General features: G+C 42.8%; 2 protein-coding genes across 2 annotated transcripts; both read left to right on the top strand.

Annotated features, from left to right (window-relative positions):
* Nucleotides 1-16007: 16007 nt before the first annotated feature.
* Nucleotides 16008-16355, top strand: LOC145157351 (uncharacterized). Its single transcript, XM_079076407.1, has one exon. The coding sequence runs from the start codon at nt 16008-16010 to the stop codon at nt 16353-16355; it is 348 nt and encodes a 115-aa protein (XP_078932533.1).
* A 378-nt stretch (nt 16356-16733) lies between these two features.
* Nucleotides 16734-17574, top strand: LOC145157350 (uncharacterized). Its single transcript, XM_079076406.1, has 4 exons — nt 16734-16874; nt 17001-17294; nt 17361-17460; nt 17549-17574. Exons 1-4 carry the CDS (start codon nt 16734-16736, stop codon nt 17572-17574), a joined length of 561 nt encoding a protein of 186 aa, XP_078932532.1.
* Nucleotides 17575-21890: the final 4316 nt, after the last annotated feature.

The raw sequence follows: 21890 nt of genomic DNA, 5'->3' as shown, positions 1-21890 counted from the left end.
GCTGGTCAAACAAATCATCGATCCTCGGGAGGGGATAACGGTTCTTCATTGTTACCTTATTCAGCTCTCGGTAGTCTATGTACATCCGATGCGAACCATCCTTCTTCTTCACAAAAAGGATCGGTGCTCCCCATAGCTAACTACTCGGCCTGATAAATCCCTTGTCTAGCAGCTCTTGCAGCTACGTAGACAACTCTTGCATCTCATGAGGAGCCAACCGATATGGTGTCTTGGCTATCGGAGCCGCACCAAGGACTAAGTCGATCCTGAACTCAATCTGTCTATCCGGAGGTATCCCAGGAAAATCCTCCGAGAATATAGTCGAGTACTCTCACACGACCGGCACATCATACACTGTCGCCTTACCCTTATCCCGGGTATCCATCACATAAGCGACATAACCTGCGCAACTCTGTTGAAGGTAACGCATCGACATCGCTGCTGAACATAAAATCGGTCCGTGTTGTGGCATCTCGCCCTGAATCACTAACCCTCCCCCATTAGGAGTCCGAACCCTCACTAGCTGCAGCTCAAAATCGATCACTTCCCCATTGGGGATCAACCAATCCATACCCATTATAACCTTATTCCCTCACAGGGGAATAGGAACCAGATCTACTAAGAACTGCTCATCGAATAACTATAGTGTATAACCTCTGTGAACCCTCGCAGACCTAACGATCCTGTCATCTGCTATCTCCACATCAAGTGGGCAATCCAGCTCCCCCGGAGCTCCTACGAATCACTTGCTGAGCGCGAGCGACACAAAAGATCGGGTAGCACCCGAATCAAACAGTAACAAGGCTGATATATCGTTCACTAAGAACGATCCTATAACAAACACATAAACATAAGCAATAATCAATACAAATAAAGAGATAAGGAGAAGGTACATACCCGTAACGACATCAGGAGCTGCATGTGCCTCCTCTGCTGTCAACTAGAAGGCTCTGCTCTTTGCCACTGGCGCCTCTGCCTGGCCCTGACGGCCGTCTGTAATCCTCAATGTAGCAGGGGCGGGTGCCGCCACCTTCCCTACTGCTGCCAAACTTGGACACTAGTACCTCTTGTGGCCCCTCTAATTGCACTGAAATCAAATCAGATCAAATAATGTGGTGGTAGTGGTGGTAGAAGCAGCAGTACAATCCCTGCTCTCATGTCTAGTTCGGCCGCACTTGAAGCAGCCCGAACTACCCGCCCTGCACTTCCCCTCGTGCGACCTAGCGCATTTGCCACAGCGGCCTCGGCCCTGCTGACTCTTCCCTCGGGAATCTCTCTTGGGCTTCTTGCCCGAACCCTCCATATCAGACACATACTCTGGCTTCCTCTTCCTCTCCATCTCTAAATCAATCTCTCTCTCACGAGCCCTAGCAATCATATCCTCCAGCGTCTTGCAGCTGGAGCGGCTCACAAACTGGCGGATATCACTCTGCAACATCTCATGATATCGGGCCTTCTTCATCTCCTTGTCTGCTACATACTGCGGAACGAGAAGGGCCCTCTCCCTAAACTTGACGGTGATCTCCTCCACAGTCTCTGTCGTCTGCTCCAAATCCTGGAAATCCCTCACTAACTGTTGCACCTCAATCACAGGTGCAAACTCGACCCTTAACCTGGTCGAAAAATCACCCCAAGTCATTGCATCCAAAACTGCATCGTCTCCAATGGCTCTCCCAACCTCCTCTCACCAGTCACGTGTCGTGTTCTTCAGAAGACATGACACAAGTCTAACCTTGTCCCCCTCGGGACATCTATTGGTGTGGAATGCGTTGGCGACATCCACCAACCATCTGGTACTCGCAATGGGGTCCCGAGCCCCATGGTTATCGGGAGCTCCACGAGCCCTGAACTCCCTAAAAGTCATCATGCACGACCCCATCATGGTCGCCACCTCAGTGCGGAAAGCGCTCATCTTCTCATCCAGAAGCTCCAAAATACCCTCCCGGACCGAACGAAAGATCACAGGAGTCTGGTCTAGAATAGTACGTGTGATCTCAGACAAGATGAACTCCCTCGTCTGCTCGTCAAGCTGCCTGGTTGCAGTGCCCGAGCCTGATCCCTCACCAGTGCCTGAAGTGCCAACTGGCCTAGTGCGTAGCGTCACCATACTGAAAATACACCATAACAAACATCAGTATACTCATCATATCTCGAGGGATCTAACACACTATAAGTTTCCTGGATTCATCTCAGCCTTCCTTGATTCGAGTACGGATCCTCTGCTTTCAGTAGTACGGACCTATACTACCTTCCACATATATCCGTACTTTCCTCAAAAACTGCCTCGACTCCACCACGTCCCTTCTACCACTACTGTTGATCTCATGCTAAACTCATCCTAGGCTTGCCCTAGGGTAATCACCAACCCACTCTCCACTATCAGCTGCATAAGAAGTTCTTGCTATCTCCCCCTAACTAGCTTGTGAATACTATTATATATCACTAAGACTAGATAATTCTTCGAATGAGAGATCCTACCCTATAATGGTTGGACTCAAACAAGAGTTGCACAATAGAGCTAGACCTAACCTTCTGAAATTATTTAGTCCTCGCAATATGTAATGTAACATATTCATTTACTAGTTAGTAAAAGATAAATAGAACTCCTAAAAGCACAAAGCAAACAGCATTCGAGCATCGAGTAAACATAATCAAACATATCTCTCTCAGGCTATCCCTGACTAATCTGTACTAGCATATGGTTCCTAAAGCTGAGATACATATAATAGGCACATAAGGCATCCTTCCTAGATCCTTAGTCCTAATCTAGCATGCAATTCTCATAAACATATCATAACATAAACCTGTATGGGTAATTTAGGAGTACTTACTTGAACTCAGCTGATTGCATGCACCACACCCTTTTTCTCTTTTCAAAGTTCTTCTCTCATTTCAAATTCTTTTTATAAAATGAATTTCTTTTTGAAAATTTTTCATACCAAGTCCTTAGTTTGAGTTCAAACACACCCGATAGTGTGCCCGAATCCCTCAAACCAAGGCTCTGATACCAACTTGAAACATCCCAAAAATACTGACCAAAAATTTCGTTTTTAATTATTAATAAAACCATACTTATCCAAATCACATGTCATAATATCTCAAACGTCATATCAATGTATATCAAAATATCAAAGTGTAAACATCCCAGGCTGAACAAATGGTGTGTGCACTGCAATCATCTCGAGCCCTTCCCCTTGCTACCGGAAGTAGCTGAAACCAAAACTGAAAACTGTAAGAACGAAGCTTAGTGAGTCTCCCCAAACTACCACATAACATGCAACTAGGAGATACTGGCCCCGCCCACACTCATGGAGATACGGGTCCCGCCCACACTCATGCTAACTGGGAGATACGGTCCCCGCCGACACTCCGCTGACACTAAGATACGGGCCTCGCCCACACTCATGGAGATACGGGCCCCGCCCACACTCATGGAGATACGGGCCCCGCCCACACTCTGCTAACTGGGAGATACGGTCCCCGCCGACACTCCGCTGACACTAAGATACGGGCCTCGCCCACACTCAGCTACTATGAGATATAGATCCCGCCACACTCGGCTACTATGAGATACGGGCCGCGCCCACACTCAGTTGCTATGAGATACGGGCCCTGTAACATCATGTTTCGGATTGTTTTACAATTCCACGCTCGACGGTCATAATCTGAGTATGAGAAGGTTATAAGATTTTGCAAGAGAAAGGTTTAGGCCTTCTTGGATATGGATAAGGTGGATCGTGTGTGAGAAAAGGGTTCGGGTTGTTCTTTAGGACCCAAGATTATCGGCAAAGGTGTTGGTTTCGGCTTTTCATGAATTTTGGACCTGAGCTCGAGTGGGCTCTAGGATATATAAATTGGATAGAAGTGTAGAGCTTCTCGTTACCTTTTCGTGGATATAAAGTTCGTCGAAAATGGACATCAGGTGAGGAAGATATGGAAATTGGAAGTTTTTGTCATAAATGGTCCCTTAAGGTGAAAAGTTGGGATGGAAGGCCATGCATGCGAAATGGAAGCGCGTGGGTACGCCCAGCATAAGGCTGGGTTACGCCCAGCGTATAAGGGAAATGGTCGCGGGTGCTCCTTGGCGTACGCCCAGCGTACGTCCAGAGTCCAGAAACCCTAAATTTAGGGTGTGCCACTATATATAGAACATTATGGTTCAAACCCTAGCCTCCATCTTTGTTCCCTAACCTCAGGGAAACCCTAGAACGTCTCATATCTTCATCCTTGGGTGATTTGGTCTTCAAGAGGTTTATTTTGGTGATATGAGCTTGGAATGTGCAAAAGAGGAAGTTGGCAAGGAAGATCTTGGGAGTTTGGAGCTCATAGATCTGGATCATCATCATCATTTGGAGCTCTTTTGAGGTATAAAGTTCATAGCTTTCCTTAAGCATGCTTAGATCTAGTGTTGTTTGATTTTGGAGTCCTTTGGTCCCAAGATTAGAGCTTTATGATGCAAATTCGACTCCCAGTCTTGGAGTTGCTATTTTTAGTTCTAGATTAGTCCCTAAGGTAGAAAGTTGCCATCTTGATGTCCCATTTGTGTTCATGCATGATATGTAGCCCTTATTATGGATGTATGTTGTTACCTTTTGAGTTTGAGCTTATATGGTGGATTGCAAGTCACCAAGATTACGACTTTAAGGATTAAGAGGATAATAAGGACCTGGATCTGAATTTGTAGCCTCTGGAATGAAGTAATAAGCACTTAATGGAAAAAGGGCTTAACAGGAGGATTACGATGAGCGTACGTGCAGGTACGCCCAGCGTACTCGCCATCGAGTAAGTATGCCTAGCGTACATAGGAGTACGCCCCACGTAACTTGTCTGTGTTGGACTTTGTGTTTTGGGCCATGCTTTGGGTCTCTAGGCTGTTGGGCCATCATTAGTCTGAAGTTATGGGCCAAGGATATATTTGGGCTTGGGGTAAGGCCCATTGGAGGGAGTGGGCCCAGTTTAGCATAGTGGGCCATTAGTGGGCTTGGGGAGTTTATCTAAGGGTGGGCTTGCCTTTTTTATTGAGAATTGGGCCTTGGTGGGCCCAATGGGTTTTAGGTCATTAATAGGCTGGTAAGTGGGCTACATTTAGACCTAAAAGAGTGAGAGTTCGACTTAGTTCCTAATTAGGATAAATGAGGGCCTTGTCATAGAGTTAGAGGTCGGTGTATAGCAGCAGTGTTACTAGAGGTTGTTCATCATACGAGGTGAGTCTTCTCACTATACTTTACCTAGAGTGGTAACTATGTGTGACCAGAGGGTCTTATGTGCTTACATTGAGTATTATGTTATCTTGCCTTACGTTTGATCCTGTACATTATGTCTTTGTGATTTATGCTATGCGGAGCTTTACAGACCGGACCAGAGGGTCCAACGATTCATGAGACGAGAAGGTCCTCACTAGACCAGACCAGAGGGTCCAACGAGCAGTGAGACCGGAAGGGCTTTCATCAAGACCGGACCGGAGGGTCCAACGATTCATGGGACTGGAGGGTCCCACTGAGACACACGGGCTGGAGGGCCTTACAGAGTTATAACCTCGAGTGGCTAGTATGTGTATGTGGTATTTTGGGGAAATCACTAAGCTTAGTGCTTACCCTGTTATGTGTTATGTGTTTCAGTTTTTCTCAGGATCGCGGGTCGGCACCGGCTTGATTGTACACACCAGAGAAGGAATTATGTTTCGAGGATCCTGGATTATTAATTAATTAAATATGGAGTGCGTTTTGTAAATTAAACAAATGAGATTTTATGAAATGTGTTATGAAGATTATATGATTTAAAATGAAAAAAATTGTTTTAAAAATTTACGTCGTTACAAGTTGGTATCAGAGCCTTGGTTTAAGGGATTCGGATGCACCTCCGGGTGTGTTTGAACTCAAACTGAGGAATTGAGAAAAATTTTCAAAGAGATAAATTTTTCTAAAAATGAGAAAGAGTTTAAGAGAAAACGAGTTGGAGCAGTGTGTACAATCAGCCAGAGCCCGAACGGTGATTTCCCAAAATACCCTTACTTTTGTATTATGAGACATTTATGAGAAATGTTATTAGATATTATGCATGTTAGAGATAGGCTAGGTATTTCATATTTTAGGACTAGAGTGGCTTGATTTGTGATGCCTTAGCCTAGGAGTTATTGTTATCTGTGATATGCCTTCGAGTATGTGTTGAGTAAGGGTATCCAACAAGAATCCTTTCAGAGAGGGATTTGAGTAGAGGAGTAATCTATGAGAGATACCTAGATGAGCATTTGTGGAGCCTATTGAGAGAGTAGTTAGATACCCGCGAGGGGTAGAGATGTTGAGTTCGGTGATATCTTTTGAGTATGAGTAGAGCAAGTGGAGTTATCACCTAGAGTGGGTTTTACGTGCTTATTCGATGCCCGAATGTTGCTTGCTTCGTGCTCTGTGGAACTCCCGATGATGGGAGTCAGCTACCAAGTGAATGTGACGATATTCAGGAGGTAGGTGACTGGCATCATAAGGAGTTTCTCAGCAGCTGATGGCGGAGAAGTGTGAGAACCTAGGAAGAGCCTACGAAGTGACCTTAGTCAGATGAGTACGCTGAGAGAGTAGAGTTTCGCTGGGAAGCGAGTACGCGTGTTGGAATTGGTGATTGAGAAGGTTGAGCAGCTACTTAGGGACTCTGGGATGGTCCGTGTAGAGACTATGGGTAGATGTGGCAGGTAGTATGGGCCCGTACTACTGAAAGCAGAGGACCCATACTCGATGTTGGGAGTATTCCGGGGGATCTAAGTAGTAGATCGAGAGGTGACGTCATGGTTCGAGTACCATGATTTGTAGCAGATCGAGAGGTGACGTCATGGTTCGAGTACGATGATTTGTAGCAGATCGAGAGGTGACGTCATGGTTCAAGTACCATGATTTGTAGCATATCGAGAGGTGACGTCATGGTTCGAGTACCATGATTTGTAGCAGATCGAGAGGTTATGTCATGGTTTGAGTACCATGATTTGAGGCTGATTGAGAAGAGAGAATATGGTTCGCGTACCATGATTCGTAGCAGATTAAGAGGAGATAACATGGTTCGGGTACCATGATTCATAGCAGATCGAGAGGTGGTCACATGGTTTGAGTACCATGACACGTGGCGGTTAGTGCTTCTGGTTTTATCGGTTATTCTGTGGCGATTGTCTAGACTGAGAACAGATGTGAAAGAGTATGGGGCCAGAGGGCCATGATGAACGAGTTTTAGTGGAGCACCCCTTGAGAGGGAAATCGAGTTAGATCCGAGAGATTGTTGGTGAGATGCCAGTTGGAGTCGCAAGACTCAGGGATGAATAGGGATGGTGCGTTATGGGAGAATGCGGTCTGAACTGAGCATTCAGCCGATAGTGGAGATGTCACCTTTTGTGACCAGTGGTGTGCTATTTCTATATCCTGTGAGAAGCAGCAGAGATATGGAGGCTTTTGATTTCTAAGCTTGAGAGTAAACCCCGTGGGGTAGCATTGATGGCGATCTTCCACCAGAGAATTTGGGGCAGTATGTCTGCCGCGAGGTAATGATATAGCATGAGCAGGTTTTCAGCGGAGACTGAGATGGTCACGGACCAGGATACACCCTATTTGAGTATAGCAGGGCATGTGTTAGCTGCAGCGACGGACGCTCAAGAGGAGTATGCCGGGGCGGTGGCTCTTAGTGTCTATGATGGGTATCGACTGGGGAAATGAGGTCTCTACTCTTATGATAATCCACGTGATGGAACGTTGGTTGAGGAGTTGAGGAGGAGGAGTATGATAGTTCATTATTTCCAGACTAAGAGTCAAGGTTAATACTGGACAGTTGGGATGTCCGGTGATGGGACGGTATGAGATTTTGAATGACTAGAGGCAGTCATGATGAGAAGTTTCTGAGGATTTCTGCTATGATTCGGGATATTTGGAGTTGCTTGATCTCTACCGGGGAGATCATCGAGCGTTGCATAGCACATACCAAGGGTAGGTGCGATTTTACTGGTGGAAACAGTCTGTGGGATAGATTGTTAGTGCGCCAATTGGCGATGGTTCGAAGCCTAAGTGGGGGAGAACCAGGTATTTTTTTAGGGGATCCGAGATTTGTTCAATAGCGGTTAGAGAATTGGATATAGAAACCTACGGTACGGGTTCATTACACCAGGGTTATTGGTGGTCGAGGCGAGGTGCCGAGCGAGGTAATGCAGGTGGTACGAGTTTGAGAAAGGAGGAGAGTCTCCACGGCAAGTGGCCGTTGGTCGGAGACCTTGTGGTGCTTAATTAGTCTCAAGGTTACAATGGAGAATTCGAAGGGGGTTGGCTCGTAAGGTTAGTGCGGTGGTTGAGAATTTTTGGCGCAACGTATGGGCTGGTATATGAAGTTGGGAAGGGCATAAGTTGTTTAGGCAACCAACTTCCGGGGAGGATGTTCTGAATTTTGGATTATCTTAAGTTTTGAGTTAGGAGATGGCAAGTGGTGTAGCAAGTATCTATGGTTCCAGTGGGAGCCCTTCGGCTAATTGATATCAAGCGAGATTACTTAAGAATGTGATTTGCCGCGAGAAAAGGAGTTTATTTATGGCGGCTGCTGTTAAGAGTAGTGATGCTTATTTGGATAAGTGTGAGCACCTATCCATGTTGGTCCGCGGAGCATGAGTTAGTGGACGCAGTGAGAGGTTGTTGTGATGCTACAGGGAGCCGTAGTACTCACTAGTCAGCGGGAGGTTGTTGTGATGCTACGGGGAGCCGCAGTACTCACTAGTCAGTGGGAGGTTGTTGTGATGCTACGGGGAACCGTAGTACTCACTAGTCAGTGGGAGGTTGTTGTGATGCTACGGGGAGCCGTAGTACTCACTAGTCAGCGGGAGGTTGATGTGATGCTACAGGGAGCCGTAGTACTCACTAGTCAGTGGGAGGTTGTTGTGATGCAACGGGGAGCCGTAGTACTCACTAGTCAGTGGGAGGTTGTTGTGATGCTACGGGGAGCCGTAGTACTCACTAGTCAGCGGGGGGTTGTTGTGATGCTACGGGGAGCCGTAGTATTCACCAGTCAACGAGAGGGTGTTGTGATGAAGTACTCTCTGGTCAGAGAGCGACGCGGAAGGGTTTCAGGCTTGGGTAGCCCTAATATTTGAGTTTTTGGAAGCCTGGTGGTCGAACCAGGGGCGAGACTGGGGTCTGCATATTTGTCGGGAATCTTTATACTCTGAATCGAGTAGTGTTTGTCGCAACCCAAGGGAATTGGAGAAGTGGTATGCGATTGGGTTGCAGGTCGTGGGTCATGGTGTGAGTGTTGTAATGGGACGAATGGTTTCAATTCTATGTCGGACCAGAGGCTTGAGTTGAGTTTGACTCTAGTGGCGTATTGAGTGGGCAAGATGAGATTCCGAAATGTCAGATGGATTTCATTTGAGTGGCAATGATTTCCATCAGATGTTTTTTTTAGACCTGGGAAGGTCGGTTCGTTGATTATGGAGGACCACGAGACATATGGGTCGGATAAGTGATAGACAACAGAGGTCGGAAGTGAGGCGACATCAGATAGACTGCAGTACTCGCTCGAGGTAAGCGAACATTGAGATTGTGTGTGCCATATGATGGGTTGAGATAGCGAATGTGATTCGGAAGACTCTAAAGTCGCTTTATTGAGTGTGCAAGGAGTAGCCTTGGAGGTCCAACTGTGGAATCAGGAATTGATCTAGTACTTAATGATGGAAGGGACTTTTTAGAGGAAGTAGGAGCTTATGATGGTCAGTATCAGAGGGCAGTTTCGATCGGGTTGGTCGATCTTCTGTGTGTGAGGACAGAGTAGAGGGGTTCATTTTTCAAAGGGTTCCGATTGGTTTCAGTTGCCTTGGGGAGATCGTCTGTTGTTGTGATTTTCGGTTACACTTCTCGGGTTGTTGATTTGATCTGAGTATTGGCAAGGAGTGATTTCGAGGTCGAAATCAAATTTAAGTGGGGGAGAATTGTAACATCCTGTTTCGTAATGTTTTACAATTCCAGGCTCGGGGGTCATAATCTGAGTATGAGAAGGTTATGAGATTTTGCAAGAGAAAGGTTTAGGCCTTCTTGGATATGGATAATGTGGATCGTGTGTGAGAAAAGGGTTCGGGTTGTTCTTTAGGACCCAAGATTATCGGCAAAGGTGTTGGTTTGGGCTTTTCATGAATTTTGGACCTGAGCTCGAGTGGGCTCTAGGATATATAAAGTGGATAGAACTGTAGAGCTTCTCGTTACCTTTTCGCGGATATAAAGTTCGTCGAAAACGGACATCAGGTGAGGAAGATATGGAAATTGGAAGTTTTTGGCATAAATGGTCCCTTAAGGAGAAAAATTGGCATGGAAGGCCATGCATGCGAAATGGAAGCGTGTGGGTACGCCCAGCGTAAGGCTGGGTTGCGCCCAGCGTATAAGGGAAATGGCCGCGGTTGCTCCTTGGCGTACGCCCAGCGTATAGGAGGTACGCCCAGCGTACATCCAGAGTCCAGAAACCCTAAATTTAGGGTGTGCCACTATATATAGAACATTATGGTTCAAACCCTAGCCTCCATGTTTGTTCCCTAACCTCACGGAAACCCTAGAACGTCTCATGTCTTCATCCTTGGGTGATTTGGTCTTCAAGAGGTTTATTTTGGTGGTATGCGCTTGGATTGTGCAAAAGAGGAAGTTGGCAAGGAAGAGCTTGGGAGTTTGGAGCTCATATATCTAGATCATCATCATCATTTGGAGCTCTTTTGAGGTATAAAGTTCATAGCTTTCCTTAAGCATGCTTAGATCTAGTGTTGTTTGATTTTGGAGTCCTTTGGTCCCAAGATTAGAGCTTTATGATGCAAATTCGACTCCTAGTCTTGGAGTTGCTATTTTCAGTTCTAGATGAGTCCCTAAGGCAGAAAGTTGCCATCTTGATGTCCCATTTGTGTTCATGCATGATATGTAGCCCTTATTATGGAAGTATGTTGTTACCTTTAGAGTTTGAGCTTATTTGGTGGATTGCAAGTCACCAAGATTATGACTTTAAGGATTAAGAGGATAATAAGGACTTGGATCTGAATTTGTAGCCTCTGGAATGAAGTAATAAGCACTTAATAGAAAAAGGGCTTAACAGGAGGATTACGCTGAGCGTACGTGCAGGTACGCCCAGCGTACTCGCCATCGAGTAAGTACGCCTAACGTGCATAGGAGTACGCCCCGCGTAACTTGTCTGTGTTGGACTTTGTGTTTTGGGCCATGCTTTGGGTCTCTAGGCTGTTGGGCCATCATTAGTCTGAAGTTATGGGCCAAGGATATATTTAGGCTTGGGGTAAGGCCCATTGGAGGGAGTGGGCCCAGTTTAGCAAAGTGGGCCATTAGTGGGCTTGGGGAGTTTATCTAAGGGTGGGCTTGCCTTTTCGATTGAGAATCGGGCCTTGGTGGGCCCAATGGGTTTTAGGTCATTAATGTGCTGGTCAGTGGGCTACATTTAGACCTAAAAGAGTGAGAGTTCGACTTAGTTCCTGATTAGGATAAATGTGGGCCTTGGCACAGAGTTAGAGGCCGGTGTATAGCAGCAGCGTTACTAGAGGTTGTTCATCATACGAGGTGAGTCTTCTCACTATACTTTACCTAGAGTGGTAACTATGTGTGACCAGAGGGTCTTATGTGCTTACATTGAGTATTATGTTATCTTGCCTTACGTTTGATGCTGTGCATTATGTCTTTGTGATTTATGCTATGCGGAGCTTTACAGACCGGACCAAAGGGTCCAACGATTCATGAGACCGAAAGGTCCTCACTAGACCAGACCAGAGGGTCCAACGAGTAGTGAGACCGGAAGGGCTTTCATCTAGACCGGACTGGAGGGTCCAACGATTCATGGGACTGGAGGGTCCCACTGAGACATACGCGCAGGATGGCCCTACAGAGTTATAGCCTCGAGTGGCTAGTATGTGTATGTGGTATTTTGGGGAACTCACTAAGCTTCTTGCTTACCGTGTTATGTGTTATATGTTTCAGGTTTTCTCAGGATCGCGGGACGGCACCGGCTTGATTGTACACACCAAAGAAGGAATTATGTTTCGAGGATCCTGGATTATTAATTAATTAAACATGGAGTGCGTTTTGTAAATTAAACATATGAGATTTTATGAAATGTGTTATGAAGATTATATGATCTAAAATGAAAAAAATTGTTTTAAAAATTTACGTCGTTACAGGCCCCGCCCACACTCTGCTACTAAACATACATACAAGTATCACATAGACAACAAGTATAACTAATTTCATCAATCAGGCACATATCCATAATGAAACTAAGCTATGTGATACGGGCCCCGCCTACACTCAGCTAACTGGGAGATACGGGACCCGTCCACACTCAGCTACTAACATAATCATATTGCGGGCCGGCCTTGGTGTCGTAGACCCGATCCTACTGAAGGAAACTCACCTCACAAGGCTGACTACTGAAAACTCGAGTGAGGAATCTCTAAGTGCTGCTCCGGCGACTCCCCGGCTATCAATTTCATAATAACACTTAATCAAAATCTGATAATCCTTCCTAGGGTAAAATGACATTTCACCCCTGGTCAAAGTCAACGCTTGGGTCAAAGTCAACCTTCTGGTTGACCCAACTCGCCGAGTTGCTCCATCAACTCGTCGAGCCCTAGATCCTGAAATCGCGATCTAACTCGTCGAGTCCCCCCCTGACTCGTCGAGTTTCCAAGCTACTCACAGTTGCGATCTACCGATTTAACTCGCCGAGTCCCTTCACCGACTCCTCGAGTTCTACCTTAAGCTAAAACGGGAAATCAACTCGTCGAGTCCCTCTATGGACTCACCGAGTTCCCTTGTCTGATTGAGCCATCTCAATGGATTAAGCTCCTACCCTTCAGATGCAAGTTCCAAACTTCATCTACCCACCGGGAATACACTTTTAAGGGTAAAGTTTCCAACTTTACCAGCTCTTAGTCCTTCTTAATGGGTTTAGCTCAAACCCTAACTCTCTAGAACATAGATCTTGGTCCACAAGCCATAATACCGTAAACCAAGGCACACTATACTAGATCTAGGCTTTGAACATCGGTTGGACACGTAAAGTTCCTAGCTTTCCTTCCATGCTTGTCCTCTTAGGGCTAAAAAGGCCATATAAATGCTTATAAGATTGCATGGGGCCTCCATGGTCATAAAGTTTGCCCCTTTATGCCATGGAACCCCTCCTAGATCCCAGATCTGAGATATAAGTCATTTGGGACGTCCAAATCCCAAAGACCAAGGTTTTTGAACCAAACCCCTCATAAAATGGAAGTAAATAGATCTAAGAAAAGAATGATCAAGTTAGAGACTTGATTAATAGAAAATGTAGCCAAAGAAGTGTAGTTTCTAGATCTACTCTCTTCCTCTTGAGCCTTCTAACTCCTTCTTCTTCTCCAAGCTTCAAGAACACAAAGATTACTTACAAATGGCTCACACACTCACAAGATGCTCTAGGGTTTCCTGGATTAGGGTTTGGGACAAGGAGGCTGTAAATGAGGCCAATGGGTGGGGATTAAGATCCTTAAATAGGGTGTAAAACCCCGAAATTAGGGTTTCACTCTGCCAGGCCTACTCGCCGAGTCCAGAGCTCTTAACCCATCGGGTAGGTGGCTGAATCCCGCGTCCAAGGCTAAATTCTACTTGACGATTCTGGGGCTTCCAACTTGTCGAGTAGCCTTTCAAACAAGAATAATTTGTAAATAAATGCGTACCAGAGGCAGGGGGTTAGAAAAACGCAAGAGAAGGTGGTTTTAGGAGTTGATAACAAGTCGACTATCGAACTAACAAAGAATCACGTTTTTGAAGGAAGGTGTAAACACATCAACACAAGGTTTCACTTCATTCATAATTATGTTGAAAACGAACAAGTAGATGTGGAGTACATTCCCGGTGAATAACAAAATACAAACATTCTTACAAAACCACTAGCTCGAACCAAGTTTAAGGAAAGGGAGAGCTTGATCGGGATTGAGGAAGTCTTTAGAAGGACTTAGAGATTCGGGGGTGATTGTTTGAATCCTAAGTTACGTAGGACCTTGGAGATCAAGCAATCTAGTATTTGGCAAGTCAGTCTAAAGCTAGTTTCCTTATTCTATGTTACAAGTCGGTATCTTGGATTATATATACATTGTTTTAGATCGAGTTATGATCATTGAGATACATTGTAAACATCGTGCATTTTGAATGATTTTCTCATAATAATCAAGGATCTATTTTGTTTAATTGTGTTTACATATTCTGAACTTGACGGTTAATTTGAATCACCACACAACCCCTCGTATATATTATTACATCATCAAATGTGCCAAAACTTTTTCCAATTGAACCTCTCATTTTGTGTCTATGGTATTAGAGAAGTAGATATTCAATAGAAACATTCTTGATATTGTATTATATGTTGATAAGCTTCTGACATTTTTTGAAACAATCTCACCACAAAGGTTTTGAAGTTACACCAAATTTGCAAAGAAGTCAAACGATCGGTCAACGGTTATGGATAACCTCTTTAGAGCAATTCCACTTTCTCACTTTCTCAGTTAAGTTGTTCTTATTTAGAAATACATGTATAATTTGAAATTTTCACAAATTATTCATTTGTTGTTCTTTCTTCTTTGATGGTTAAATTCAATAAATAGAAATGTATTTCATTCGATTTATTTATTATAAAATCTTATATTTGTTTTTTCCACTTACAACATTGTTCTTTGCAAAATCTAGGACTGTAATCCATATAAAAATAAATTCACTTCTATAACTGGGAAATTTTTACAAGTATAATGTCCAAATAAGCTTCTTTCTTTCTTGAGTGAAGGCTTTATAACTTTACTTTGTCTTCCTCCTTTACTGTGTAATCTTTAGTAACACACGTGTTTAAAAAAAATTGAAAATTCAGTAAATTATGTTTTGTTATTTTCAGAAAAATATTATAGTTCTATTATGACTTACCATTTGACTTTTATTTTCACTTTGACTTTTCCCTTTTAAGTTACTTGTTACCTTATAATGATTCGTTTTTTATGAGATTTACATACATGATATATGGCTGATGATGTGAAGTTATGGATGAGCTCAAGGGATTTTTGAGAGTTTTGACCATGAGTTTCACTTGAATTATGAAAGAAAAGTTTGCATTGATGGAAAGGTATGAAATGTGGCTTTTCATTTTTTCTTTCTTTTTTTTGATAGAAAAGCTTCCACCCAAATTTTTTTTTTAACAAAATCGACGAAAAAACTCGAGAGGCCATGAAAATTAAAGACTAATTTTTTTATTCAGAATTAAGCAAAACATTTTTTGAGCTTGACACTTGCATTAACCTTCATCATAACTCAAAATAAATAATATAGAATCTTTTATAGGTCTCGTTCCCATTTTGGGCTAATCTTGTAGGTTCATGTCGTCAATTACTCCGCTTCATCGTCTCTTCTCAGAAACAAAAAAACTTGTCTTGAAGAAAATCATGTTGTTTGAATAAAGGTAAGAGTTATTCCTTGTGGAAAGTTGTAATTGTTTGGAAGGTTGTGTTATGGTTTTGTTGAGTACGTGATGTATGTATGCATGATAATTGACACTGTGCCATGTGGAAAATAATTTTTCCCTGGCTTTTTATTTTTATCATTTCAGAAAAATTTAAATGTTGTGGGTTCGCTTAAGTTTGAGAACAATTTATATTTATCTTTTGACGATATATATTTTGATAAATGAGTCCTAGTATATCTTAGGGGTGTAAACGAGCCGAACCGAGCCCGAGCTTATTGGAATTCATAATATTCTGCATGATATTCTCTCCTTGTTTACCTCTCAATCACGAGATTTTGTGATTGCTTTTGCCTTGTATATTGTTTCCTTATTAGGAGTTTCTTTTCTTATATTTTGTATTGCCTATTTAGGCTTGTCTTCTTTGTATCATTTGTAGTGAATATACATAGAAAAGCTTCTGAATAAAACCTTTATGGTATCAGAGCAGTGATCTATCACGCTCAATCCAAAACCCAAGAACCAAAGAACCATCGTTGGTACAAGCTACTATGACTAGCAATGACTCAAACAAAGAAAACCCCAAAACCGATCCAATCGATCCTGATCACTACTCCCCCTTCTACCTCCATCCTTCTGATTACCCAAGACAAATGCATGTCAACGATGCATTAACCGACAACAACTATCTTGATTGGGTCCAAGAAATGGAAAATTTCTTGTTTGCTAAAAACAAGAGAGGATTCATCGATGGGACTATCAAGAAGCCTGAAACAAATGATGCCAACTACATGGCATGGATGCGATGTGACGCAATGATCAAGGGATGGCTCACCACGGCCATGGAAAAGGAGATCCGGGGAAGTGTGAAATATGCCAATACTGCATCAGAAATCTAGAAAGACCTTCAAGAAAGGTTTGGAAAAGAAAGTGCACCGCGTGCATACGAATTAAAACAAGCCATCTCGAATACAACGCAAGATGGGATGACCGTATCAGCCTATTACACAAAGTTATGTGGGTTGTAGGATGAGATTCAATCTTTTCTCCCTACTCCCAAATACAAATGTAACGGCTATACTTGTGGCCTTGGAAAATCTCTCAAAGAAATTCGAGAAAAAGAACAACTCTATGAGTTCCTCATGGGACTGGATCGTGAGTTCTCCATCATCAGAACCCAAATCCTCGCAACAAAACCCATTCCTTACTTAGGAAATGCTTACCACCTGGTCGCGGAGGATGGGCAACAAAGAACTATAGTCGGAGGAAAAAGACCGATGAATGAAACGGTGGTTTTTCAAGCCACTGTGAAACGCAATATACCACCCATCAGAACAGGGCAGAGAGATGAGAAGCCCTCCGGTCATTGTGATCATTGTGGAAAAGACGGGCACACTCGCGACAGTTGTTTCAAGCGTGTGGGTTATCCGGAATGGTGGCCTGGAAAGAAAAAACGGGAATAAGGGAAGCCAAAGGCGGCATGCGCCGAGACCGAATCAAATCTTATCTGCAGTCTAACAAAAGAACAATATGAGGAGTTCCAGAAACACTTTGCTGGAGAGAAGAAAACAACACAAAGTGAGGCTTCTCGTTCTGCAAACGTGGCAGGAAAGTACAAACACAATGACGAATGGATTGTCGATTCCGGATGTACAGAACATATCTCTTACAGGTCTGATATCCTTGATGGAATAATCAACTCCACAAATGAGGCACCTGTGACCATTCCTAACAGAGAAACCGTACCAGTTAAAGCAAAGGGTAGTCACACCTTGCCAAATAGGATGAAAGTGCAAGAAGTCTTTCATCTTCCAAAATTTACATTCAACCTTCTGTCTGTTAGTAAGCTTTCAAGGGACCTAAGCTGTGTCGTGACATTTTTTCCTGAATTCTTTGTTATGCAGGGCTTACGTTCGAGGAAATTGATTGGAGCGGGTAGGTGCAAAGATGGTCTATATCAAATGGGTATGCTTGCTAGTAAAAGAAAGGCAATGGTGGTGACTAGTAATATGTGGCACAAGAGACTAGGACACGCTGGAGATGAAAAAATATCTCAAATTAAGTTTTTAAGTTATTTTTCTTTTAAGAACAGCAATGACATTTGTGATTCTTGCATAAAGTCTAAATTGACAATAAATCCCTTTCCTATTAGTACAACTAAAAGTGTTGCTTGTTTTGATTTGATACATTGCGACATATGGGGGAAGTATCGGACCCCCTCGTTTTCTAAGGCAAACTATTTTTTGACAATAGTGATGATTATAGTAGGGCCGTTTGGGTATATCTCCTTAAACACAAGTATGAAGCAAGCACGTGTCTAATGTACTTTCACAAAATGATCAAGACACAATTTGAAAAGAATATTAAAAGGATAAGGTGTGACAATGGTAGGGAGTTTACTTCTAACCAAATGATGAACTTCTATGCGGAACAAGGAATCATCTTAGAAACATCGTGTCCACATACTCCACAACAAAATGGAGTCGTGGAGAGGAAACATAGGCACTTGCTCAAGATGGCACGCACTCTCAAGATTGAAGCCAACCTCCCGAAAAGATTTTGGGGCGAGTGCATCTTAACCGCCATATACATCATAAATAGGTTGCCCTCAAAAGTTATTGGAAATAAAACTCCATATGAACTGCTACATGGCGAAAAATCAAACTATGATCACATGAGGGTCCTAGGGTGCTTGGCATATTATCGAAGCATTGAAAAAAATGGAGACAAATTTGAAGTAAGAGGAAGGCCGGGTATTTTTATGGGATACCCAAGCGGAATGAAAGGATACAAAATTTTCGATCCAAGCAATGGGAAAATCATCACATCAAGAGATGTAAAATTTGCAGAAAAAGTTTTTCCTTTTGCTACAAGTATTAAAGAAAACCAACATGAAGAGAATGATATGTTCACACTCTTGCCTGATGAAGAGAATGAGCCCACCAAGGCTACTGAACCCAATGAAACACAAGTTAAGGGAGTAGGTTTGGAAAGTCCAGACGATTACTTGACAAATGCCGAAAGGGAAGAGCTGGGCCACAATGACCCAATTGGTAACAATAATGGGCATGATCACGATGGGCCTGAAATGCAACCCCATTCACAAGCCACAAATGATCTAGAAGGTTCCGAACCTACTCCACCAAATGTGAATGAGACCCAAAATAGAAACAATGAGGATGTCGCACAAGTCAGGGAAAAGCGAAGTAGTACCAGGCCAGTTCGTTTCAATGAGTATGATGTCGAACTTCCCCCATCTATAGACCATGCACATCCCGATTCCAATTAACGATCCTCAACGGTATGTCCTATTGCTAATTTTGTTTCGTATGAAAAATTTTCGAAACCTCACAAAGCTTTTATTGCGGCTATCTCCTCTAATGATGAGCCAACAAGTTTTAAACAGGCCGTGCATGATCAACATTGGAGGGACGCTATGCAAAAGGAAATAAAAGCCCTTAAAGAGAATGGAACTTGGACCATAGAAGATCTACCCAATGGGAAACGTGTCATAGACTCAAAATGGGTATATAATATAAAATTTAAACCAAACGGTGAAGTTGAAAGATACAAAGCAAGACTCGTTGCCAAAGGATACACGCAAAGGGAAGGAGTCGATTATCACGACACATTTGCACCGGTCGCTAAGTTGGTAACCGTAAGGAGTCTTATTGCCATCGCCGTGAAAAGGGAATGGAACATTCACCAACTAGATGTGAATAATGCCTTCTTGCATGGCGATTTGAATGAAGAGGTATACATGAGAATCCCACAAGGCTACGACAAAGGGGAGGAGCGAAGGTATGCCGGTTGAGAAAATCATTATATGGCTTGAAGAAGGCTTCGAGAAACTGGTACCAAAAGTTTACATTGGCTTTACTCCAACTTAACTACAAACAATCCGATGTTGATCATTCCCTGTTTACTTATAAAGTTGGGAAAATTTTCGGTACTGTCCTCATATACGTTGACGATGTAATCATAACGGGAAACGATGAGAACAAAATTCAAGAAACTAAGAGCTTTCTTGATGACAAATTCAGCATCAAGGATCTTGGCCCATTAAAGTATTTCCTCGGAATAGAAGCGGCACGAACCAAAGACGGCTTGGTGCTAAGCCAACGAAAGTACACCCTCGACATCTTGGAAGATAGTGGAATGTTAGGGTGTAAACCATGCTCCTTTCCAATGGAGCATAATCTGAAACTTGAAAATGGAGAGGAAGACGTTCGAGTGGATGCAAGCAAATACCGAAGATTGATTGGGAGGTTACTATATCTCCAAGCCACTAGACCCGATCTTTCCTACTCCGTAAATGTTCTAAGCCAATTCGTCTCGGAACCTCGACAAAGACATTTTGATGCTGCCATGAGAGTTCTTCGTTACCTAAAAGCCACACCCGGACAAGGTATATTTTTCCCAAAGTAAGGAGGTACAGAATTGGTGGCATACTGTGATGCCGATTGGTTGGGTTGCTCAACTACACTGAGATCGACAACGGGATACCTTCTACTATTGGGGGGAGCTCCCATTTCATGGAAATCAAAGAAACAGTTGGTTGTTTCTCGCTCCTCGGTCGAAGCTGAATACCGTGCCATGGCCACAACCACTAGTGAAATTTTATGGATGTGATGGTTATTAAAGGGCTTTGAAACAGAACAACACAACTCTACGTCTCTCTACTGTGACAACAACGCATCTCGCCATATCGCCAACAATCCCGTTTTCCATGAACGAACAAAACACGTTGAAATGGATTGTCATTTTGTCAAAGAACGAGTTGAATCACGTGAAATCAAACCTCTCTATGTTGACACAAAGACACAAGTAGCCGACTTACTCACGAAAGCATTGGGTGCAAAACAACTCGAGTTTCTACTTGTCAAGATGGGCATGCGAAATCTACATGCTCCATTTTGAGGGGGAGTATTGGAATTCATAATATTATGCATGATATTCTCTCCTTGTTTACCTCTCAATCACGAGATTTTGTGATTGCTTTTGCCTTGTATATTGTTTCCTTATTAGGAGTTTCTTTTCTTATATTTTGTATTGCATATTTAGGCTTGTCTTCTTTGTATCATTTGTAGTGAATATACACAGAAAAGCTTCTGAATAAAACCTTAGGCTTGTCTTCTTTGTATCATTTGTAGTGAATATACACATAAAAGCTTCTGAATAAAACCTTTAGAGCTTGGCCAGGCTCGGCTCGATTCGAGCTTTATAACATCGACCTCAGATCGAGCTCGTGAAGAACTGTTCGGCTAGGGCTCGAGATCGGCTCGTTTTTAGTATGATGAGCCTAAATAAGCTTAGGCTCGGTTTAAGCTCGTTAAGAAGCTCGTTTACTACTACCCTACATCCCTAATTCCTGAAATATTTTTTTATTTTAATATATATAAATAATATTGTGTAAAATAGTGACGACTTTCATTGTTAAGTGACAACATTTAGTTATGAAACGGGTCGTCGAGTGACCAATATATTTTAGTAATTATTTTGTGACAACTTTTATAACTTGGTCACTAATCACTTTTTGTGAGGGACCTATAGTCACAAAAATTGACGACCGAAAGTTTGGTCACTAAATCATATAGTGACGACTCCTATTGTTACTTAGCATTTCGTTTTCATCACTACTTGGTTAAAATCACTACTTGATTCAAACCTTGACACTCTCAAAATATCGTTAATGTTCTACGACAGACCTCCCACATAGTTCTCGGGGCGGGTTGACGTGGGTCGGTCATATAATATCAATTCAAAGGGATCTTTACTACCATATGCATCAACAACCAGCAATCACAAGTTACAACCACACACAACACTTGTATTGAGTCGCTTAGTACTGCATTGATTCTATCAGTAATGTGAAGGTACTCGGTGCGTTATATTATTATGTCTTTTTTTTTCATTTTTTATGGATGTTTGGAGGTGGGGTAATCTTAGATCAACAAATAATTAATGGGGATAAATTAATGTCTTTTCTTCCTTTTATATCTAGGAATATATGGTTTTCAAGGAATCAATGACTCTTTCCACTTCCAAACCACTCCGTTGATGCTGTTGAGTGGTGGCCGAATTGTTGGTAAGAGACTTCTTTCACAATAGATATGCGGGTGAGGGTAGATCTTACGACAACTCTTGTTCTAGCAGATACCAACCCTGAATTTATCATAATGGAAGCATTAACTTGAATAATAAAATTCATGTTTGGAACCAATTTAATTTGTAGTACAATTCCATATCTTCTGCTAAAGATCGAAATGGATGGATGATCTAAAAGTTATCAGAATTAGTCAAAACAGTTTATACTTTTTTGAAACTTTTTATTGTTTTTGTTCTCTTTCCTTCTTCGCTATATGTCGTTATTGAAGAAAAAGCATCATCAAGATAATAGCTCATGTTCTTATTTCTTGTGATATCTTAGCTTC

Source organism: Lactuca virosa, chromosome 2, assembly GCF_052849685.1.
Source record: "Lactuca virosa cultivar CGN04683 chromosome 2, Lactuca_virosa_CGN04683_v6, whole genome shotgun sequence".
NCBI classification, from domain to species: Eukaryota; Viridiplantae; Streptophyta; class Magnoliopsida; order Asterales; family Asteraceae; genus Lactuca; species Lactuca virosa.
This window is presented reverse-complemented; position numbering and strand designations above follow the sequence as displayed.

Coding starts and splice junctions, on each gene's coding strand:
- LOC145157351 (XM_079076407.1), top strand. CDS start 16,008: ATGACTAGCAATGACTCAAACAAAGAAAACCCCAAAACCGATCCAATC.
- LOC145157350 (XM_079076406.1), top strand. CDS start 16,734: ATGAATGAAACGGTGGTTTTTCAAGCCACTGTGAAACGCAATATACCA. Junction 16,875..17,000: donor GCGACAGTTGTTTCAAGCGT/GTGGGTTATCCG, acceptor GAGGAGTTCCAG/AAACACTTTGCTGGAGAGAA. Junction 17,461..17,548: donor AAAGGCAATGGTGGTGACTA/GTAATATGTGGC, acceptor TTTTAAGAACAG/CAATGACATTTGTGATTCTT.